The sequence below is a fragment of the Cajanus cajan genome, chromosome 11 (assembly GCF_000230855.2).
Source record: "Cajanus cajan strain Asha chromosome 11, NIPB_CcT2T_4, whole genome shotgun sequence".
In the NCBI taxonomy this organism is placed as follows: Eukaryota; Viridiplantae; Streptophyta; class Magnoliopsida; order Fabales; family Fabaceae; genus Cajanus; species Cajanus cajan.
The window spans coordinates 21,589,773-21,610,646 of NC_138527.1; the positions used below are offsets into that span (position 1 = coordinate 21,589,773).

Sequence of the window (20,874 nt, forward strand, 5' to 3'; positions counted from 1 at the left end):
GAAGATAAGTTTGGAGAGTTGACCTCAATTTTAACTACTATAAGAATGTAAATTAATCTATTTTTTGAAATATTAAATTTATTGGTTTATTTTGATAATGATTAATATATAGTCTTATCTTGCTTTAAGAGTTGCATTTCTTGGTTATTCATGTCAATTTAGTTACTAAACAAACATTATTAAGATTCATTTTAGAAATAATATTTTCACCATCATATTTGTAATCTCCAAATTATTGATATAAAGAGTAAAAATATGTTTTTATAGAGAAGACAATTGAACTTGAATTGGTGTTAGTTAGTTAAGTAATGATAAAAGTTACAATTTTTGTGCATAGGAAATATAATCAAACACGTTATATTTTTTAACAATCAAACAGCTCAATTTTTAAATGTAAACATTGACTATTATATTTAGTTGAAAAATTATAATTACTAACTTGATTTGAAATGAAATAAACCTATACAGATTAGTTCAAAAAAATATAGATAAGGTTTTCACAAATTTAAATTGGTCATTATATAATTAATAGTGAAACATATTTTTTTAACAAAATCTACAAGCTTAATACTAAAGAAATCCGGCAAAAAAATGCTACGTCTTCACCTTCAATCTTTGAATCACTTGATGGAAGGGTTTGGATTTGAAGGGATAGGTCGATTTGGAAAAAAAAAGAAGGGTTAAGGAAAAAGAAAAGAGTTGAGAGATGGGATGGTAAAAAATGAGTAGAATTAACCCTAATTCTGCAAATCCAAGATAAGAGGAAAAAATCTTTTATTAAAAGAAAGAAGGTCTTTTATGATTGACATATCTTTTTTATCAACAAATATCAAAGATTTTATTAAAAGATTTTGTGATAGCCTATTGTTTTATTATTTAGATTTAGATAATAGAAACGGATAATTATTTTAATTTATATATACAATGTGATCAATGACGGAGAGTGTTACTTAATTGTCAATTTACACATAGAATTGAAGTAAAAAAAATGGTGAATTGTGATTACTGTTGTAAGAACGATTCCGGAATTCGAGACGATGATGGTTTCCTGTGAGTAACCGTCTTTCTTTTATGCGTTAAAATTGATTTATTTATTTATTTAATTTGTAAATTCTTGATATCTTTTTGTGTATGGTGTTGGATTGGGTTATTGCTAATGTTAAGTTTTCTTGCAATTGGAATGTTGTCAGGTATTGTAGGGAATGTGGGAGGACGCGGGAAGCCTACAATTTTTCTCAGGAGGCAACCTTTGTGAAAAGTTCGTCTGGGCAGGTAATTTGAATGATTTCTTTTTTTAGGTTGGTGTAAGGTAGACTTGGTTTTTGTGGAAATTGTGGAAAACTATAATTGATGCAATCACTGTTGTGATTGATGAGACATAGAAAATTTCAATTTTGTGGCTTCCATTGTGGTCACTGGCCCAATTTTGGACAATGGTGGTAAGTGAGGGAATGATAAAGGGTACCATTGTTCAGATGATTGAAATAAGATGGAATGGAACAGAATTTGATATTAGGGGTAAGGGATTCAGCTTATGAGGTCACATTTTTTACATAGGCCAGTGTGTTTGAGATTAGGGCTGCATATGAATAAAATTTATAATTCATACCATTGTCTTGTACTAGTACTACAACTTCTAAACAAAGGAATGGGAGCTGTTTTTTGTTCCTTATTGATGGTATGGGATTGTTGTTCCCCTCTGTTTCACTACAATATTCTTTACCTTTTTTAAGGCTACTATTGCATATACTGTGTTTGTTTTTTTAGGAAAATTTAATAGTGTGTTTGGATAAGGAATTTTACAAATTTAAGGAATTTAGAATTCTTGGTATTTGAATTACTTTGACATTAATCTCTATCATTCTTAAAATATTTTGTTTGGATAAGTCAATTTCAAATTTTCAAATTTTAAATTCTTAGTTTGGATATGATATTTTGATTTCGTCATAGTAAAATTAATTTTAAAAATATATTCATATGTTAAGATTTTTAAGTTAAATTTTATAAAAAAAAATATTAGCCAATTTTAAAATATTTAATATTTTTAAAAATTAATATTAAATAATATTTAATAATTTTAAAAATATTTTTAAATATTTAATAATTAAAAAAATGAAGAGATAAGAGATAAGATAAAATATATAAGTGAAATAACAAAAATAAATATGAAAAATTTCAAATTCATACTTTTTTAGGAGAATTTGAAATTCTACTATTTTAAGAAATTTTACAAATGCTTGGATTTCAAATTCTTTGTAAATTCTGTATCCAAACAAAATATTTCACCTTAAAGAATTTGAAAATTTTCAAATAAATGAATTACTCTATTTAAATTCCCTATCTAATCACACTATGGGATGAATTAAACAATTTCATGTGTTTGTTTGGGGTGAATTGGGAGGTAAAAAATGTCAAAATTTTGCAGTTCCCGCCTGAATAAGTATCTTCACACCTGAGGCATCATTTGACACAGAAAAGGGGTTGTTGGACACTCATGCCCTTCACTAGACAACTATGGCACAAATGAGAAGTGATCTATCAACTTCTGTCCTGCCTAGTTCATTTTCACGATTAGATAATTCCTTGAGTTCCTACATCTAGTCTGACACCTAATTGCAGAAGTCGAATAGCTTTTTCATGTAATGAATTACCAAACAAGTTAATATACAACAATGTATCTAAAGTAAATTATCAGAAGGACAACAGCCACTACATCATAATAAAGAGAACTGGGTTATGGATTTTCCATGATGTAAAATTGATCTCGAATCATTATGCACTAACAAGCTTTCATTGAAATAGCAATGAAAATAAAAGGGGCAGCATTTTAACAAGTGAGGAAACAGAACAATGCTATTAACTGGTCAATTCCCAAATTATCAGAAATATCAAAGAAACAGGAATATGGTCTTTTACAATTACTTCTTATTTCTTTCCTAAATCCCTTCTTTATATCCATCAATCCAAGCAATATAAATTTTCACTCAAAATGCACTTTAATATTTTATTTTCTTTCCTCCCAAATTTAACTCTTATTCAAACAAGTGTTAGAAATTAATGTCTAGTGGAGAAATATTAGCCACTAATTGCTACAGGGTATGGTACCTGTACCTTGATAAAATGGAAGAGTACTGAGAAACCTCCCAGTTTCTAAGGTGATGATGTAGAGTGATTCCCCAAAGTGCCGGCGGATGAAGTGGTATGGAAATGGATTTGGTGTAGCACTTTTCTTCTTACGGATTGATAAAAAAATATTTTTTAAATAATCATAGCTAGATTTGATGTTTGATCTGAAATCTCCAGGTTTTCCCATGAGATATACGAGTGAAGTGTTTTTAATGATCAATTTAGTTTGTTAGTTTGTTTCTAGACTGTTGTTTTTATTATATCTTTCATTGTTCCCTCACATTGTATCCAAAATTTGTTTGTTTCACAGAACAAATTATCAGGCCAATATGTAAGATCAGTTCAGAGTGACTTCTCTGCTTCACGTCAAAGGACTTTAGATAGAGGTATTCTTTGTTATACATCATTAATGATTTTATACCACGGAATGTGGATGTAGTTGAGTTTCTGTTCTAAAAATTCTTTTTGTTACATAATATCGTAATGTAAATTGATTTTCTCATTCGGTATATGGTGCCTTGTACATAGAACTATTGAACGTGTAATTATTCTAATATTAAATATTTCCACTTCTTCTAATTATATGCACCTTCTTTCTTGTTTTTCTTCTTTTGAATTCATGGTGGATTGTGATGTTTAACATCTTTATTGAGATTTGAGATAAAGTAAAATACGTTATAACAATGATCATGATAACCAATGTCATTGATAGTGTGAGTAGTTGATGAGAACTATAGGGAAAACATTTACAAAATAGAAGTTTGTACATTTATCTTTTCTACACTAAAGCACAATGATATATGATAATTTAATATCTGTAGGTTAAATTTAATGATTATATTCTTATGTGCTAATTTTCTTTGGGATTGCAGCTTATGATGATCTCAGATATTTAAGTTCCAGCCTTGGAGTGAACGATGATAATATGGCCAACCAAGCATTGGCTTTCTATAGAGTATGTTACTGCGTGAACGTCATTGACGTCAGACATTCTTTCTTTTATTAATACATTCATGTGATATTTTATTCAATCATTGTGTATGCCTAGTAAAGATAGCACTTGAAAGGAGTTTCACCAGGGGACGAAGATCAGAGCATGTACAGGGTGCTTGTCTATATATTGCATTCCGGTAATATTTCTTTTTGCTATAGGTTTGCAGCATGTGGCAGTATCTCTAATTTTCTATATATATTTGTTATTTGATAGTTTGCACAAGTAAATGTATGAAAGATCTCTGGTTTATAACTGCTAATCCCTGTTTAAATGATATATATTTTATTGTATCGGATACATTAAACACAAAGCTTGCATTCTGTTGGATATGATTGTCTAGCCCGGTGTTGTGTAGGTGTGTATGTGTATGTATGAATGCTTCCATTTATAGGTAAACATATCCAAAATGGTTGTTCCAAAAATGCAAAAGGGAAAGAAAACTGTTGCTCAGTTGGATATGTTTGTATCACAAAACTCAGGAGAAAAGTTCTTGAGAGGCCTACTAATCTGCAACAAGTCATTCCTACATTCCTATTTCCCCTTTTGTGTTAGTTTCCTTATCTCCCTTAATAGGATTAGCCATATAGCCTCTATACAGGGGATTAGATATTGTATTCAAAACACAGATACAATTCGATTTTTTTCTCTTCCCTTTATTTTCATGTTGGTATGAAAGCTCCCGATCCAGAGAGCTCTACTTCCACATTCAAATCATTGACACCACCATCAGAGGAAGCCCATCCACCAATATACTAAGGCCCAATATCTCGGTCTATCTGAATTGGCATGCACTTGCAAGAGTCATGTCTTTGTCAGTTTGTTTTTTCGGCGTGTGAAACCATCATTCCACTTTTCCAGTTTGGATGAAACAGAGTGGAAAGAAATAGGGTAGATAGGGATAAGGTGGAGCTGGAGCACTACCCTTGTTTGGATGAGCAAAGAAATGAGGAGAGAGGGAAAAGAATGATTGTTGGATCTACTAAAACATTTCTGTCCATCTTAACCATGACTTTTGTACATAGGATAAAGCAGACATACTTAAACGCCATCTTGTCCTCTGTTTTTTTGTTCTGTGTTTTATTTTTCATCCTTGCTTTCATTCTTCTTCTGTGCACAACCACTGCCTAACCTCCTCTCCTCACTGCTTCACTTGACAAGATCATTCCCCTATGTAGGTTCAACAGCCTTTGTCATGGAAGGAACACAACACAGCAGTTTCCTCTTTGTTCCTTGTTTCATTTTGCTTATGCATCTTGCTTTTGTTTCTCATATTCCCCAATCCCCATGATACCCAAAATTCTTGCCAAAGCACCTCACCAAGTCTTTGAAAATTTGCATGGTCAGTAGCTACTTGCATGCACCTAGAAAAATACCCAAATGATGTGATTTTGGAATTAATGTCTCTAATTTGGTTATCTCGAGGACAATAATCTGGCTATCATATCCATTGTGGGCATTACTGATGCCACCCTGCTCTTTTGTTGTGTTTGGCAAAGGTTTCTTAGAATTTGGGCGATGGGAAGTAAAAGTCACATGAAGTTGGGGAGATAATTTGTTTTTAACAAAAATATAAAAAAAATCCCGGTGTTGGTGTTGTGGATGGTTTACATGTTCATCATCAACATATTTATAAAAATAATTATTTCATTAAAAATATTTTTGAGCATAAGATAGAATAAGATTTTAAAAAAGTTGAAAAATATTGCTTTCTCAATTAAATAAGAAATAATTTTTTGAGGTTAAAGATGTTTATATACAAATTATGTATTTCATTCTACTTTCTTTTCAACTTATCCAAATAAGCGAAAAGAAAATTCTAATTCTTTCTTTATTTCTATTCATTCCAATAACATTTTTTTTAAACTTCTATCTCTCTTTTTTTCCCCTATTTTACCCTTTTTCCAAACAAAATTTTAGGGCTTGTGTTTTTCAGTGTTTCCAATGATATAGTGGTTGCAGCTAGGACTTTGCCAATGATGGTTGTATTGAAGTGATAAGCTAGTGAGAGTAAATGATGGTCAGTAGTGCATTGTGCCTACGGTTCAAATGCAACATGAGTCTATAGGATTGTATTTTTTTTTCACCTTTGTCATAATTTTTATGACTTTGATGTTAATGTATCTGAATTCTTTATAACATTTCTTTTTTACACTGAAATTATATTTCTTCTTGTAGGGAAAATAATAAGCCATTCCTTCTTATAGATTTTTCAAATAATTTAAGGACAAATGTGTGAGTAAGCATTTCTTTAGTTACTAGATGTTTGGCACTGCTTATATATTTCCCCCTTTGGTGTATTTGTATCTTGATTTATTTCAATTTTTCTGTTTCTGAATGTTGTTTGTTCCTAACAATAATTTTTATGCAGTTATGTGTTAGGTGCAGTTTTTTTGAAGCTTTGTAAACTACTAAGTCTTGAAGAGCACCCAATAGTTCAAAAACCTATCGATCCCAGTCTTTTCATTTATAAGTATACAAATAGTAAGTATTGTTTTTAAGCTCAATTTATTTCACTGGGTCAATGAAATATGTGGTGTATAGTTAGTAGCATTGCATTGTGGGATATAGATTATTTGCAGCAGACTAATACAGTACTTTTCCATACTTCGGAAATAAGGTAGATATCTTTATTTGGCAAAGCAAGAGATGTGACTGCTCTTAAGTTCACCTTTTCATTTGACATATGAACTATGGACTATAAAAGGAAAGAGAGAATAAATTTCTTTATTGATGGTAGTGTTCCATAATTATTGAGAACAAGGTGCTTTATGCTCTTTTATGCTTTTAGAATTATTTATAGAAGACTATTTTCTAATCAGTGTTATTGAATCCTTGGGTACAAATACAATTTTTTTTATAGACCTATGTTTTTGGTTGAATGACGTGATTCTAAACCTATCTAATGGTGTATAAGATTAAGAAGGGAGTAATGTGTGAACAAAAAATATAGAAACTAACTCTTATGATATTCCTGTGAATAAATGTATATGATAGAAAGAACATATTTGTTAAGGCTTAAGTATGTTTTTAGTCACCATAAAATAAACGAGTTTTGGTGTTAAATTTTTCTTTGTTTTTTCACCTCTTTAAAATTTGAAATTATTGTTTTTCGATCCTTGTAAAATAAACAAATTTTGGTTTTGGTCTCTATAAATATTGTTCTTTGATTTTCATCCTCTAATATCTAAAGTCACTAATTTTTAGTTCATAACATTCATTTTTAGGTAGAAAAACAGCATTTGTTTCAATAATCTATAAAGATTTTTAAAAGTGTCATAAGTTGATATGGTATCACAAACAGTAGTGGCTGTCACCTGAGATCATCACTTAAGTAGTTAACAAGGATCATACAATAGTAGGGATTGAAAACAATGATTCCAAATTTTAGAGGCATGAAATGTTTTTTTTTGTACAGGATAGGGACCAAAATTAAAACCTGTTTCTTTTATGGGACTAAAAATGTATTTATATTTAAGCCTATTTGTTAATTATTGTGTTGTGAAAACTTGCGTATATGAACTTGTATATATTTTTAGCATGGTACCTTGGTTTAGTGTACCTTCTTTTCTTTTATCAAATTGTGTGCCAATTATTATCTGAGTGAGGAAACATGATTTGAGTAATTTTCATGTAGATTTGTTAAAGCAAAGGAATGTGTTTGTCTCTGAAACTGCACTTAGTATTATTGCCAGCATGAAACGTGACTGGATGCAGGTAATGCGATGTTGATCTGGCATTTTTCATGTCTCTCTTTCTGACCTGCTCTTTATTTATTTCTTTTTCTGAATAGAATGATTCTTCTTATTAATGTGATGGGATTGCTAATGTTTGAAAAACAGACAGGGAGGAAACCTAGTGGGTTATGTGGTGCAGCAATATACATGGCTGCGCTTGCACATGGTTTCAAGTGCACTAAGTCAGATATTGTAAGTTAAGATTTCATTTTCTGCCTTATGATTATATGTTGCTAAAGGGGTTTAATGGGAAAGGATTTGCAAGTCACTGCAAGGGTCCTTTCTCCTTTGTTGTGTTTTTTTGCAGAGGCTTTCTTGTTTGTTCTTTGTTTTTCCCCTCATTTCCTCTGAAGAAGATTTCTTAGCCTTTTATCAGTCTGTTCTTGTATTGCTGTCTTTCACCCACCTAATGATATTTCCCCCTTGACTATTATTATTATTATTATTTATTTTATTTTATTTTTTTGGTAAAGATGTAGGTTTTGCAGTTCTCTAGTGAGTTTGATGGAATTTCGTTTTTCCACTTAAGTTTACTATGGAATAGGATTGTATTTATGGTTTCATTTTGGGCTTATGCTCATGTCTATATCATGCATTGTTAGAAAAAACCAGACCAGACCAGGTTGACTGTGAACCAGATCAGTTACTTACTGGTCAGGTCAAAAGCTATTTAACCATTGTGCTGGAAAACTGGTAACGAACCAGTAAACTAGACAGAAACCGGTCAAAGTAGGTCCTTTGAGTAGGGGAGAGTATTTTTACTGCTACTGGTAATCTTAACATCAGCCATTGCGTTCATATTTCTTGGGATTTTTTATTTTTAAAATACTAAATATTTAATTAATGTTAATATAAGTTTTTAAATTTAAACTTATGAATATGTCAATTGTTAAAATTTAAGATATTGTTATATCACTTGATTGTAAATATATATACCAGTTTGCCCATGGTTGGACATGTAAATCATGAACCCGTGACTTCATCAGTTCAGTGCCTGGTCCAATTATAAAAACATTGATTTAAATCATGTTGCATATTTTTGATTTGTAGAGGCAGGGCATTTTTGAGCTTTTCAAGTTACTTGTGGTATTTATTTATGTTGTTCAATCACCTTAGTTATACCTTCTCTCAGACTCTCTTTTATACCTTGACAATGATGTGGACATGCTTTGCAATTGTTTTGTTAGAAACCCTGAAATGGTTCTGAGTTTTTAGAGATGAGAAACACAGTGATAGGAAAGGAGGAAGCGTATTTTGGTAGTGTTTTATTGAATTGAAAACAAAGAACCTAAGGAGAGAATTCATCTTTGAAGAGTTTTTTTCTTCACAAAAGGTTTCGCAAATGTACAATACAACTGATGCTCAGTTCTCCAATGATAACACAACAAACAGAATGCGGCTCCTCTACCCTCTCCTCCCATTTAAGCTATTTCCCTGCCTTTACAACTTCAACTACTCTTACTACTTTCTGGTCCCCTCAGTTTTCCATAAAAATAATGCTTCATCTACACCCATTTATGCATGTTAAAACCTTTTGGTACAGTGGGTCACGTATCAATTATCTTTGTGTTTGATGAATTCTTTTAGACTGAGTATTGACAGAAAAAACAGAAAAATTGCAGAGAAAATGAAATTCTGAAATTATAATTTTGCCTTGTTCAGAACTGAATGATTACATTGCATATAATAGCATTCATGAAGCTTGTCCCAGAAGCTCGACAACTATGTAACAAATTTACTAACTGTAGTTCTGAACTGTCATAACTCATAACTGATCCCAACAGAATTTTTCTTTCCATGAAGTGATTAATGAGATTTTTATTTCATGGAGTGGCTTATGTCTATTTACCATATCTGCTACAGTGCAGTGTCATAATTGCTTATTGAATATAAAATTCCTGTCTTCTGAGTTCCAATATTTCATTTTGTTTTCATTTAAGCATTATGTTTCTGAAGAGTTTGAATATTTTAGCAGAGCAACAAATGTTTTGATCTTTTGCACAGACTATTTATAAATTTGCTAATGGATTTTTTTTTTCACTATTGATTTGAAATTTTAAGGATGTCACTCAATCATCTAGTTATTATCTTATTATATCTCTTTTCTCTATAATTTTTTTGTTTGCAAATTTACAATGCAGCTAAGAATCGTCCATGTTTGTGAAGCAACATTGACTAAGCGGTTGGTAGAGTTTGAGAATACAGAGTCTGCTAGTTTGACAGTATGTCTCATATTCCCTGTTATGTCTTTGTATTGTAAACTACTTGTTTATTGACAATATGGTGCAAATAATTGCAATTTGAAATCAGCTCCATGAATCATGCTTTATGCTCTATGTTGCTCAATAGCACCTTATATCCTAATCCTAGTACTGACTTTAGTGGCATGAAAATAATAGGGAATCAATATGATATCCACCTTGCCTTTTCCGCTACTAATAAAAAACTTGTTGCTTCTATATCAAATATTATTTCACCCTCTAAAGGAGAAAAAACATCAATAAGGAATTGCTTTCCAAATTTGAAGTCATGTTTTACAGTGATGTGAAGTCATGTGGTTCTTCGAGTAATCTTTATGAGCATAACTTGTTTTTATTTTAAACGTTCCAAATTCATATTTGAAATGGGCACTAAGCTCTTGAAAATGGTGCTTTGTTTTTTTCTGCTGCAGTTTTAGGGAATACAATTCTTGTGTTTTCAAAAAAGGTGTTGAATATCTATTTGTTTGTAAATTAGTTCCAAAGATTGCTCCTAATTGGTTCTATCATATGCATACATTACCATAAATACTCAAGATACAAAAAATGATTTATCTCTTAATGAATATGCGGAATATAGGCAACTGAAATCTGTACCTTGTAAATGATGAGACGATTACTTTAATTTTTGCTTCTCATAAACATTAAGTTTGTAAAATTTTCATGTTTTTAGACTTCTGCTAATTTTTCTTTGGTACTAGATTCAATCTTTAAAATGATTGGTAGCCTTTTGTACCGAGAACATCATTTTTGGTGTAAAAACTCTTATTCCACTATGAATGATTGATTTCATGCAAAAGATATAAATAGGGATTGGGTTAATAGATGTACACTAATATGCCTAATAATCAGGAGAGATATTTTCCTCTTAATTGGCTGCAAAATAAAAAAAGGAAAGAACATACAAGAGATCCTAAAATAATTTGAAGACTATTCTCCTAGCTGCACAAATCAGAATCAGTTAGACAATTCTATTTGATGCTGTAAATCTGAATGATTATTTTAAAATTAAGGTCTGAATGAATCTCTTGAGTAAGGACCAACCACTGACACTAGAAATATTATTTTTATTATGCACTAGTTACTTACAAATGCTTATAATGTTTTTTTCTCTTCCTCTTTGATGGAGCTTTTTATGTCATCTTTTGAGTTTACTAAGTGCGTATTCTCTATGTCACACTTCAACTTCACCCTAATTCCCCACCCTATTTTAATAGGAAAATAAAATGTATATACAAAAATAACTACTTTTTTAAAAATAATAACTACCCACTATTTTTTAAAAAGAAAACTTATTCTTTTCACGAAGTAAATAAAGATTTCACCAATCTATTATGTTTATAGATTGAGGAGTTGAATACGATGGCAAAGGAGCATGAAAACAATCCAGTTCAAATACCAAATGGTGAACTGAACAAATGTACTTCAAAAGAACTACTATGTGAACACAAGGGTAGTTCTGAGTCCTATTTTGCACTTGGATTATGTGAAACATGTTACAGGGAGGTCAGTCATTTCTTCCTGATGCAGATTTTTGTCTTTTATTAAGTACTATTCATTGTTGTCATTTATTTTTATTGTTCGACTAATTGTTATAGTTTGATAAACTATCTGGTGGACTTGGTGGGGGTTTGGATCCTCCTGCATTCCAACGTGCGGAGAAGGAGAAAATGATAAAATCACATTCTGAGGAAAATTCTAATCAATCACACAATGTAAGTACACCTTGACTAGGTCTTATGCTAGTGTGCATTTTCTTTCTGTAAATGCCGCAAACTTAGGTGCTCACTGATGCCATATTTCAAACCAGAACACATATGGTCATGCCTCACCAAGAAAAATCCATAGATGTTCCAGTTCTAACTGAATGTTGATAAAGTGAGAATCAGCTGCATAAGATATCATGAGCTATGAGGCCAAAAATCTTGTGCAGTTTAGCACCTATTTGTCGTTAACATTAAAATATTACTCTTATCAACTCATCCACTACAAAACTCCCGAGAGTGATATGAATTGTCTTGAACATGACCATGTCACAAGCCATATATGAGCATCTATTGCTAATCTAGTCAACTGAATTTTCTCTTTTCGGATATAATGCCCGTACGCAATCTTCAAAGAGCTATGAGCTAACTTGGCATAAAATCTCACGTATTTTTTTGAATGTTCTTTTCGTTAGTTGGTGGAAGAGTCAAACAATGAATGCAGGAGCCAAATAGAAGAATTACGTTCCTCAGTGCCAGAAAGTATTGGTAGGTGCTTTCATTTGTCTTTATCTTTCTTGGCTACTATAATATCTCTGCTCATAGTTTTGCAATCCTAATTTGCTCAAAATGTTTCCAGTGGTTAATGAAAATGTGGCCACTAAAGATGGTGAGCATGATGAGTCACATAAAGAAGATGATCTGAACACAGAAACTCAAAATGAATCAGAAAGTCTTTCTGATATTGATGATCAAGAGGTGATTAATACCATGCTATTTATTATATTAGATGGTGTTATGCAATTCATACCATGCTACACTGCTTTTAGAGCTGCAATTGACTATTTTTCATTTTTTTTTTCGTTTATTTTTTTTGCGAAACTATAATAAGATTTTTTTGACAATTCCTTTGATCCTTGTTTTTAAGGGGTTGAATTCTTAACTCACTTCTATTTAAGCCTGGATTAACAGGCTAAATCCACCTTCATTTTTGTGTTTTCTAACTTAATTTATTCTAATTCTAAAAAAGATTGAGATATCACCCCTTCCTGTGCTAATATTAGAATGCAAAAATAGTGAATATCAGAGAAATATCTTAATTTTGTTTGTAAATTTCAGTCTATGTTAGACATCAAATGTTTGAACCTAACTTTCCTTAACATAAGGTGATGACCAAGTGTTGACTTATGGTTGGGAAGACAAGATTGAGATTGATGCTACTCATTCAAAAATATCATTTTACGGTCATAGCCCTCTTTCCATTCTTTGCTCTAATAAGTGGGAATACCTCCTTTCTTTTTCTCAAAGGCTCAAGCCTATAAAAATTTATATTGTTAGGCGAGGGTTGTCTAAGTCTTATAAGGACTACATTGGTCATATTTCTAGTTGATGTTAGACTAAACATACCTATTTGTGTTTTGCTCTTATTTTCGTATCCTCCATTTTTATTTTGTTCTCTTAATTAACAATTTATTTCTTTAAATATTAAAAGAAAAGCTTGTGTGGTATAAAACTTTTATTATTTATTCCTATTTTAAAGAGTTAAGAGAAATGAAATCAGGAATAAAATCTTCTCCCTTCTTTTAATGCTGGCATTTAGCAATAATAATCCCATTTCTTGATGTTGCATTTTTGCTCATCATTCCTAAATCTGAATATTTATTGTTTGTATTTGAAATGCTTTTATATGTTGAATTAAGATTGAGATTCTGTTATTCTTGTAGTTTGATATAAATCCCTGGGAAATTTTAATTTGCCTATTTAGTCATGCTCTTGATAATTTTCTGTCGATGCCGAATTTCAATGTATCTTGTCACTGGATTGCTTATTATGCCTGAAGCAGCTATTGGACTGGCTATTGTTTCCTCAATTTATTGTAATAGAAAATAAAACCATATCAATCAATCAAAGTTGTTGAATACATAGATGTAGTGATAATAAATCATAAGATGTACGGTTTAGAATAGTCTATCATTCATCAATCCAAATTTGCATGTATTATGATTATGATTGCAAAAAACAACTATAAGCAAGGTTGTCAAATTTGAGAGTTTATGTAAATTCATGAAGCATCCTTAGACTTGACTTCTAAACTCGTAAGTTCAGAGAAACCAGTCTAGTTGTTGGATCATTACAGATTTTAAATCACACCACTGATCGAATATTGTCAGAGCAACCAAGCTTGTCATCAGAGACTCCCTGATCAGTGGGAGCACACAGCCTTGATTGAATATTGCTAGGTTGTTTTTGTCAAGATTCTCAGCTAGCTGTAGGAATGAGTTATTCGAGGAATACTTTGTGGTGCAAATGAGATGCAGTAGTATCATGATCCATTTTGAGTGTGATTATCTGGTGTGCAGTCAGGGAAGTTAAGGAGAGGAATCGTAAGATGAACAAGTTGTTAATGGAATCTTGGGGGGAAATTTGAAGCACTCAATCAGACTTGTTAATCATCCTCAGGCTTGTGATTCAATCCAAGTTTGCTGGAGTCCAGCTGAATTTATCTAAGTTTTATAGGGGTCTGAGTCTGTGAGTGAGTCAGCATGTTCTCCCTAGCTGGAAACATAAATATAAACTCAGAAGAGTCTATGAGTCAACTTGCGAGTTTGAAAACAATGAACATAAGAAATCAAAATATCTTGGTTTAATTCTTTTCTTTTGAATCAATCTATAAGTTGAATTTTGATTAGCAAAATAAATCATTGATTATTCTCCCTGTAAAATGCTAAATGCTGCCTAGGTTGATGGCTACCTTCACAGTGAGGAGGAAAAGCACTACAAGAAGATTTTATGGGAAAACCTGAATCGCGAGTATCTTGAGGTACTGAAAGTTTAATTCCATTTATTTTTTCTACTTTATATTTTTGGATAAAGTTCTCTGGTGGTTTTTCTGTTTCCTATCTTGAGGGTATTGTGTTTTGACCCAGGTTGATATCATATAGTTTTTCTAGTTAATATAGTTGGGCTTATTTTGGAGATTAGTGTGTATTGAATCTTGCTCAAACTCTACCTTTTTTTACAGGAACAAGCAGCCAAGGAAGCAGCTGCAGAAGCTTCTAAGAAAGCTTTTGAGGAAAATTTCCAAAACTGTTCTGAGGATTTGCTAGCAGCTAGAGAACTTGCTGAATATGCCAGTGCAGCTGCAGCAAAGTCCAGAAAGGTAACTTTTGAATCAATTTTTTGGTGAGACTCTATTTGTTCATGTGTGTTTATTGCAACTAAAGTGATGCTATTGTAAAACGTATGAATTTTTTTTTTCATTAAGTCCACTATTGTTGAAAACTTGATTTTTCATGAAGTGAAGCTATATTTTTTTGTGAGGTTCTATGTGTTCATGAAGTCCACTACTTTTGCCAATCATGAATTTTTATGAAGTGTTGCTATATTTTTGGTGAGGTTCTATATGTTCATGTGGAGTTTCATTAAACATTATATCAATCATATGATTTTTTTTTTTGCAAAATCTAAACATTATATCAATCAACAGAAGCTATAGGTCTAACTAACTAGAGTTAGCAGTTACAACAAATTAACAGAAGGAATATTCCTATGCTACTGCTTTACAACCGAAAATAAAGAATAAAGAAAAGAAATTACAGGAGCAGCAAAACAGAATTAAAAACTAAACTACTGCTAAGTATTATGGGTAAGGACTAAGTAGTAACCTTATACTCCAATACCCCCCACAAGATCAAGTAGGGTGAGGCACATTGAGTGAATCAACTTTGGAACGCATGGCACAAAACCAAGTTGGAGATAGGGTTTCAGTGAGAATATCAGCACTACGCCATCTGCAGAACTGCAAGAAATGATTTCAAGTCATGTTGAGAAATATTAGCTTGTGGCTGCAATGTAGGAGAGTTAGAATTTGAGGATGCCTCAGCGACTTTAATGGAGGCAACAACTTTCTTAAATTTATCAAGACGAGATTCATGTGCAAGAAGAAGAGTTTTAATTTCATTAATTGAAAGATCACCAAATTGACCGGTAATTAGGGAAATTATAGACTCATTCCTCAAGTCATGCTAGTGCATCCACAAGTGTTTGAATTTAAAGAAGATAATCTGGAAATAATTCTAATTCCTTATTTGCCGACCAAAATTAGGAAGTCTAATTATATTATATACAAATACAATGAATGGCTTGATTCCTATTCCTAATATAAACTATATAATTAGGAAACAATAATAATAACCGATTCCCTTATTTACAGCATGTCTAACTTTTTCTGAAAACAACCTCAAAAGAGATGATCTCTGACCTCTTGTGCAGTATAATGAATCCACCTTTTGTGTTTCCACCGTGGTTTATCCCAAGACCTGTGAAACTTCTGTGTTTAGATGAGTTCACCATGTTTTTTGCTGATTTTGGGTTGGATTTGGTCTATATATGCTCCTACTTCTGAGTGGGCTTCTATCCTGTATGGTCTTAATCCTAAATTAGCTTCGGAGTTCTGACATTGTTTCGGCTGGATTTATTTGTAACAAGCCAAGAGCTTGATTGCTTTAGTTTGTGGGAGCGCATTAGAATATGAAACATTATCCTTTTTCTGTTAGAATATATCAGTCTTACCATACTTATGTTATTAGCTATTAGGCTACAAATTAGCTACTGATTATTAGGCTGTAATTAAATGCCAATTACCCCCGTGATTACTTCACTCCTTGATTGTAATCAAGGTATAAACAAAAATTAAGTGTGCAGTGCAGCCTGACTTTCTGTTTCAACACACACATACATATATATATATATTCGTGTTTGTATATGCATTGTAAGTTCTTCTTCGATTGTGTCAGTGTTTTACTGTGAAAGAATGAGACGGGAAATTTTCTGAATGTGCTTGAGTGAATTTTCTACTCAACAGATTGATCTATTTATAATAAGAAAGGTCACATAGACAAAAAATGGCTACAACTAATTTCAAGAGAACAATTTAAATATCACAACTTCGTAAGATATATTCAGCTTAGCTAAACATTAACTAAGCTATTTGAAGGGTAATAAACATTAAATGCTCGTTTCCAACAGTCACAAATGAATTGAATCAACGGTTATAGTGTGATTGGTGTGCATGCATTCGAGCATGTTTGTTTCAAAATAATGTTTTTTCTGTGCAAGTCAATGAGTGCATTTTAATAGATGGTTCTTAGTTTAATTTTTTCCTGTCATTGTACATTAATGCTGCATAAGCTGTGAAATGTTTTTCAACATAATAATTTTTTCAATTTTTTTAAAATGCTCATCTGTAGGAAATGAAACTAAGACGAGCTCAAGAGGCAAAAAGTTACGGTCCTACTCAATCTGCTTTGGATGCCACTAAGCAAATGTTGAGAACCAAGGTGTTTCTATTAAAAAAATACCTATCCATGTTTTGATATTCTGTTTATTAAACTCATTATAATGGCTTTCCTTTTGTTCCAACATATTTATATGTTTTTAATGTAGTTGTCTTTTTCTCCTTTGTGTAGTTATTATTTTTCATTTTGAAAAGGTGAAACAAATAGGAAGGAAAAGTAAAGAAGGAACTTCCAAAGTATTGCTAATTGTGTAGTTGTTGACATTTGTCTTCTACAAAGAAATAATCCTAGGCATAACATAGTAACCCACCTTTAGGAAGTTGAATGAATGTAGTAACTAATAAGACCATGAATTAACTTAAAACTGCCTAGTTTGGTTTGACGGTTGAGACTTGAGACTTGTGCCTTTAAAACTCTAAATAAATTAAAAATAAATTGGTAAAGCACTGAAGCAAACAGGACCTTTTCTATTATAAGTTGAATTTGTTGTAGTTTCTGAAACATATTATCAAAATTTGGATTTGGAGAGTTATTATAGGACTGATAGCCTACAAGGCTTTCAGGCTGGGTCAGGGCAGTGGAGTTTTCAAGAGATTAAGATCATTGTTTATATGCCTAGATTGGATTCATAATGATGGCTTCATATTCTAGAAGTATGTTGTTAACGTGAAATGTATTATATTGGGAATCAAACATTTTTGGGAGAATTTTTCTTTAAAATGATTTTTTAATTTTGTAGCCTAGGATTTTCTGAAAATGTTTTTATATATTACTAACATGATTTTTTTTTTCCATGATTCATTTGCAGAGGCTCAGCTCCAAAGTCAATTATGATTGCTTGTTAAAATTATTTGACGAACCTGTATGTATTCTCTCCGCAAACATGATAAATTAAATATTCATGTTTTACTTGTTTGTCTCCATCTTCGATGTCATTTGCATGTTTTTTTGTTTTTAAAATTGTCTCTAGATAGATAAAGCACAGATCTATGAGTCTTCAGGTTGCTATTGCTGTTTCATTACTTTATTTTGATATTTTCAATATCAATCTCTTAATGACAAAATCTGGAAGCTTCTATGCAGCGTTGCATGGGTATATTTGCTTGCATTAGCTTTATTTATTTTATTTAATAAATCAAGGAGATTTCTTTTTATTTTATTTTTGCATGCGCTGAAGCCTGTTTAATTAGAGAACAATCTCTGTTGGTTAATGGTTAAGATAGCATTTCTGATTTACCTTTAAGTTGATATGCTTTATTCATATGCTCTGTATATCTCAATCTTTATTTACTCGATAGTAGAGATGTCAAACGGGTCGAGTTGGTTTAGCCCTGTCTAATTGTCAGTTGTAGCTACTTGGTTGTTGTGTTTAGAAGACTAATTTACGATATGTGCATTACCTTAATCATAATTGTGTTTTGCTAGGTAGTCTTTTTAACATTAAACTATAGGAAACATTATGTCGTGAGACAAAACATTGTTTATTCCTGTGAGGAGCTACTGTAGGCGTTAAAAAGGAAATTGCAGTTTGAAAAATTCAAGAAACCATAGGGGGTGTTAGTGTAATTTGCCTAAACTATATTTTTATATTTTTACATAAAGCCAAATGTGAAATAATCACTTTTTGTTATATAGGAAGCACCAGAGAATCAGAAGAATCCCAAGAAAGTACGGTTTGAGCTACCCACCAATGATAATGATAATTTTGAGTCAAAGTTAGAGGACAATATTAAAGATGATGAACCGGGATCAGCTGATGATTTTGAGGATGGTGATATGCACGGAGAATATGAAAATAATTTGTATCAAGAAACTCACGAGACTTATGAATATGATGATGGTGGTTATGATTATGATGATTACTGAAATGCTGCTTGAAGCTCTTTCACTTTACTTTTCGGTCACCTTCTGGAATCCATATTGAACATGACTGGCACCAGTGGAACCAAAGATTGGATGCTGAATGACATCTTTACTTCCTTTCCTTACATCAATCAACCCTAACCCGCATGTGACCTGAGAGCTTAGGAGTTATAGTTGCTTCTCATCATGTATTATTATTATTTTTTTATAGAAGATATTTGATTCATTTTCATTTTTATTTTCTTCTCTTACCCGCATTTGGGCTGAGAGCTTAGGAGTTATAGTGGCTTCTCATCATGTATTCTTTTTCTCATAGAAGATATTTGATTCATTTTCATTTTTATTTTCTTCTCTTACAAGTAATTATTGAGAAAATTCTCCAATGAGGGCTTTAAAAGTTGTTATTGTCTAGTGAAATTTTGGTGTTGAATTTCATCTATAGCTTCCTAATAGATTTTGGTTTCCCTTGTTTTTCCCCCATTTGTAAGATTTGGTCTTGTTTGTAGTGTTAAGATTTAACTGCATGCAATTGCAGTCTTTGTGATTACTTGTGATTACGGTGGATGGATGAGGTTATGAGGGAATATATCGTAATGTGTATATTTTGATTGGTTGATAATATAAAATCATTTTATACAGTTAGTATATGATTACTAAATTTAATTATATTACAAAACCATTTTATTGATAATATTGTGGTTGGTATAATTTCAATTAGTGTCTTTTGATGGACATAAAAACCGAATAAATTCTTGCTTTAGGAAATGGCATTCTAGTTAAATTGCTGTTTTATTACTAATGTTGGAGATTAAAGTGATACATGTATTAACTTTTAAAGACGGTTAAACTATTTATAAGGTTTTGTTGTCATTTTGGGTCTTTATATGAAAAAATATGTAAGTTTCAATCTATTAACATTGTTGGTGAAATGTGATGAATTGTTCTGAGTCATTTATTGTTGGGAACAGCTGCCACCAGCTGCCAATGCCACTTTCGGTGGCTTTTAATTTAAAATTAAAAGCGGGTCCCACATGATAATAAAATAATATTAAAAGTTTAGGAGAAATTACGAAAATGCCATTGGGACTTTCCTATAAATAGGGAAGCTGAAAATCATAATTTTCATCCCAAATCTTCTTCTCTTCTCTCTTCCTCTCTTATACACCTTGAGATCTGTTCTCGGTAGTAGTAGTCTCCTAATTCAAAGGAGTAAGTTATAGAGAGAGAAGTGTTGTAATTTCCTCCCTTTCAGTAAATAATATTTTTACTGTGGTTATTTTCTCCCTTGTCTCTTTTTACTCATCTCTTGTTTTAGCTGTGAGTAACTATTAAACCTACTCTGGACCTAACAGTGGTATCAGAGCCACTAGGTTGTTTATTATTCCGCTGTGGTGTACATTGGTATAGTGTCGGAGAAAATTTCTTAGTATGTTCTGTGGCTGTAGTATTGTCTGATCAGTCACATCAGAAAAGAATTATTCTTGTTACTGGATTTTATCATTGTTCCAGTAGGCGGTACTATTCTAGTGGAAGTTACTTAAGTCGGTTTAATAGAAGAAATTATGGCAGCAAAGTTTGAGATAGAGAAGTTCAACGGGAACAATTTTTCCCTGTGGAAATTGAAGATAAGAGCAATTTTGAGAAAAGACAACTGTCTTAAAGCAATTGAAGGCAGGCCATCAGATATTACTGATGAAAAGTGGAGAGAAATGGATGACAATGCTGTTGCCAATTTGCACTTAGCAATGGCTGATTCAGTTTTGTCGAGCATAGCAGAGAAGACAACTGCAAAGGAGATTTGGGACACGCTCGTAAAATTATACGAGGTCAAGTCACTTCACACCAGAATATTCTTAAAGAGGAAACTCTACACTCTTCGAATGAGTGAGTCCACAGCAG

The 20,874-nt window shown here is 31.9% G+C and overlaps 1 protein-coding gene across 2 annotated transcripts; it reads left to right on the forward strand.

Annotated features, from left to right (window-relative positions):
- The first annotated feature begins 508 nt into the window (after window positions 1-508).
- Window positions 509-20,258, forward strand: LOC109815869 (transcription factor IIIB 60 kDa subunit). 2 transcript variants are annotated; one of them, XM_020380687.3, is made up of 19 exons: window positions 509-1,050; window positions 1,191-1,272; window positions 3,437-3,512; window positions 3,999-4,081; window positions 4,180-4,256; window positions 6,296-6,352; window positions 6,489-6,601; window positions 7,755-7,834; window positions 7,960-8,046; window positions 9,996-10,076; window positions 11,457-11,618; window positions 11,711-11,827; window positions 12,292-12,364; window positions 12,456-12,574; window positions 14,556-14,636; window positions 14,838-14,975; window positions 17,065-17,154; window positions 17,921-17,974; window positions 18,748-20,258. In XM_020380687.3, exons 1-19 carry the CDS (start codon window positions 989-991, stop codon window positions 18,976-18,978), a joined length of 1,863 nt encoding a protein of 620 aa, XP_020236276.3. In that variant the 5' UTR covers window positions 509-988; the 3' UTR covers window positions 18,979-20,258. The 2 variants fall into 2 exon arrangements, with proteins under 2 accessions (XP_020236276.3, XP_082922771.1); XM_083066645.1 differs by lacking the exon at window positions 6,296-6,352 and having other exon boundaries at window positions 511-1,050.
- Window positions 20,259-20,874: the final 616 nt, after the last annotated feature.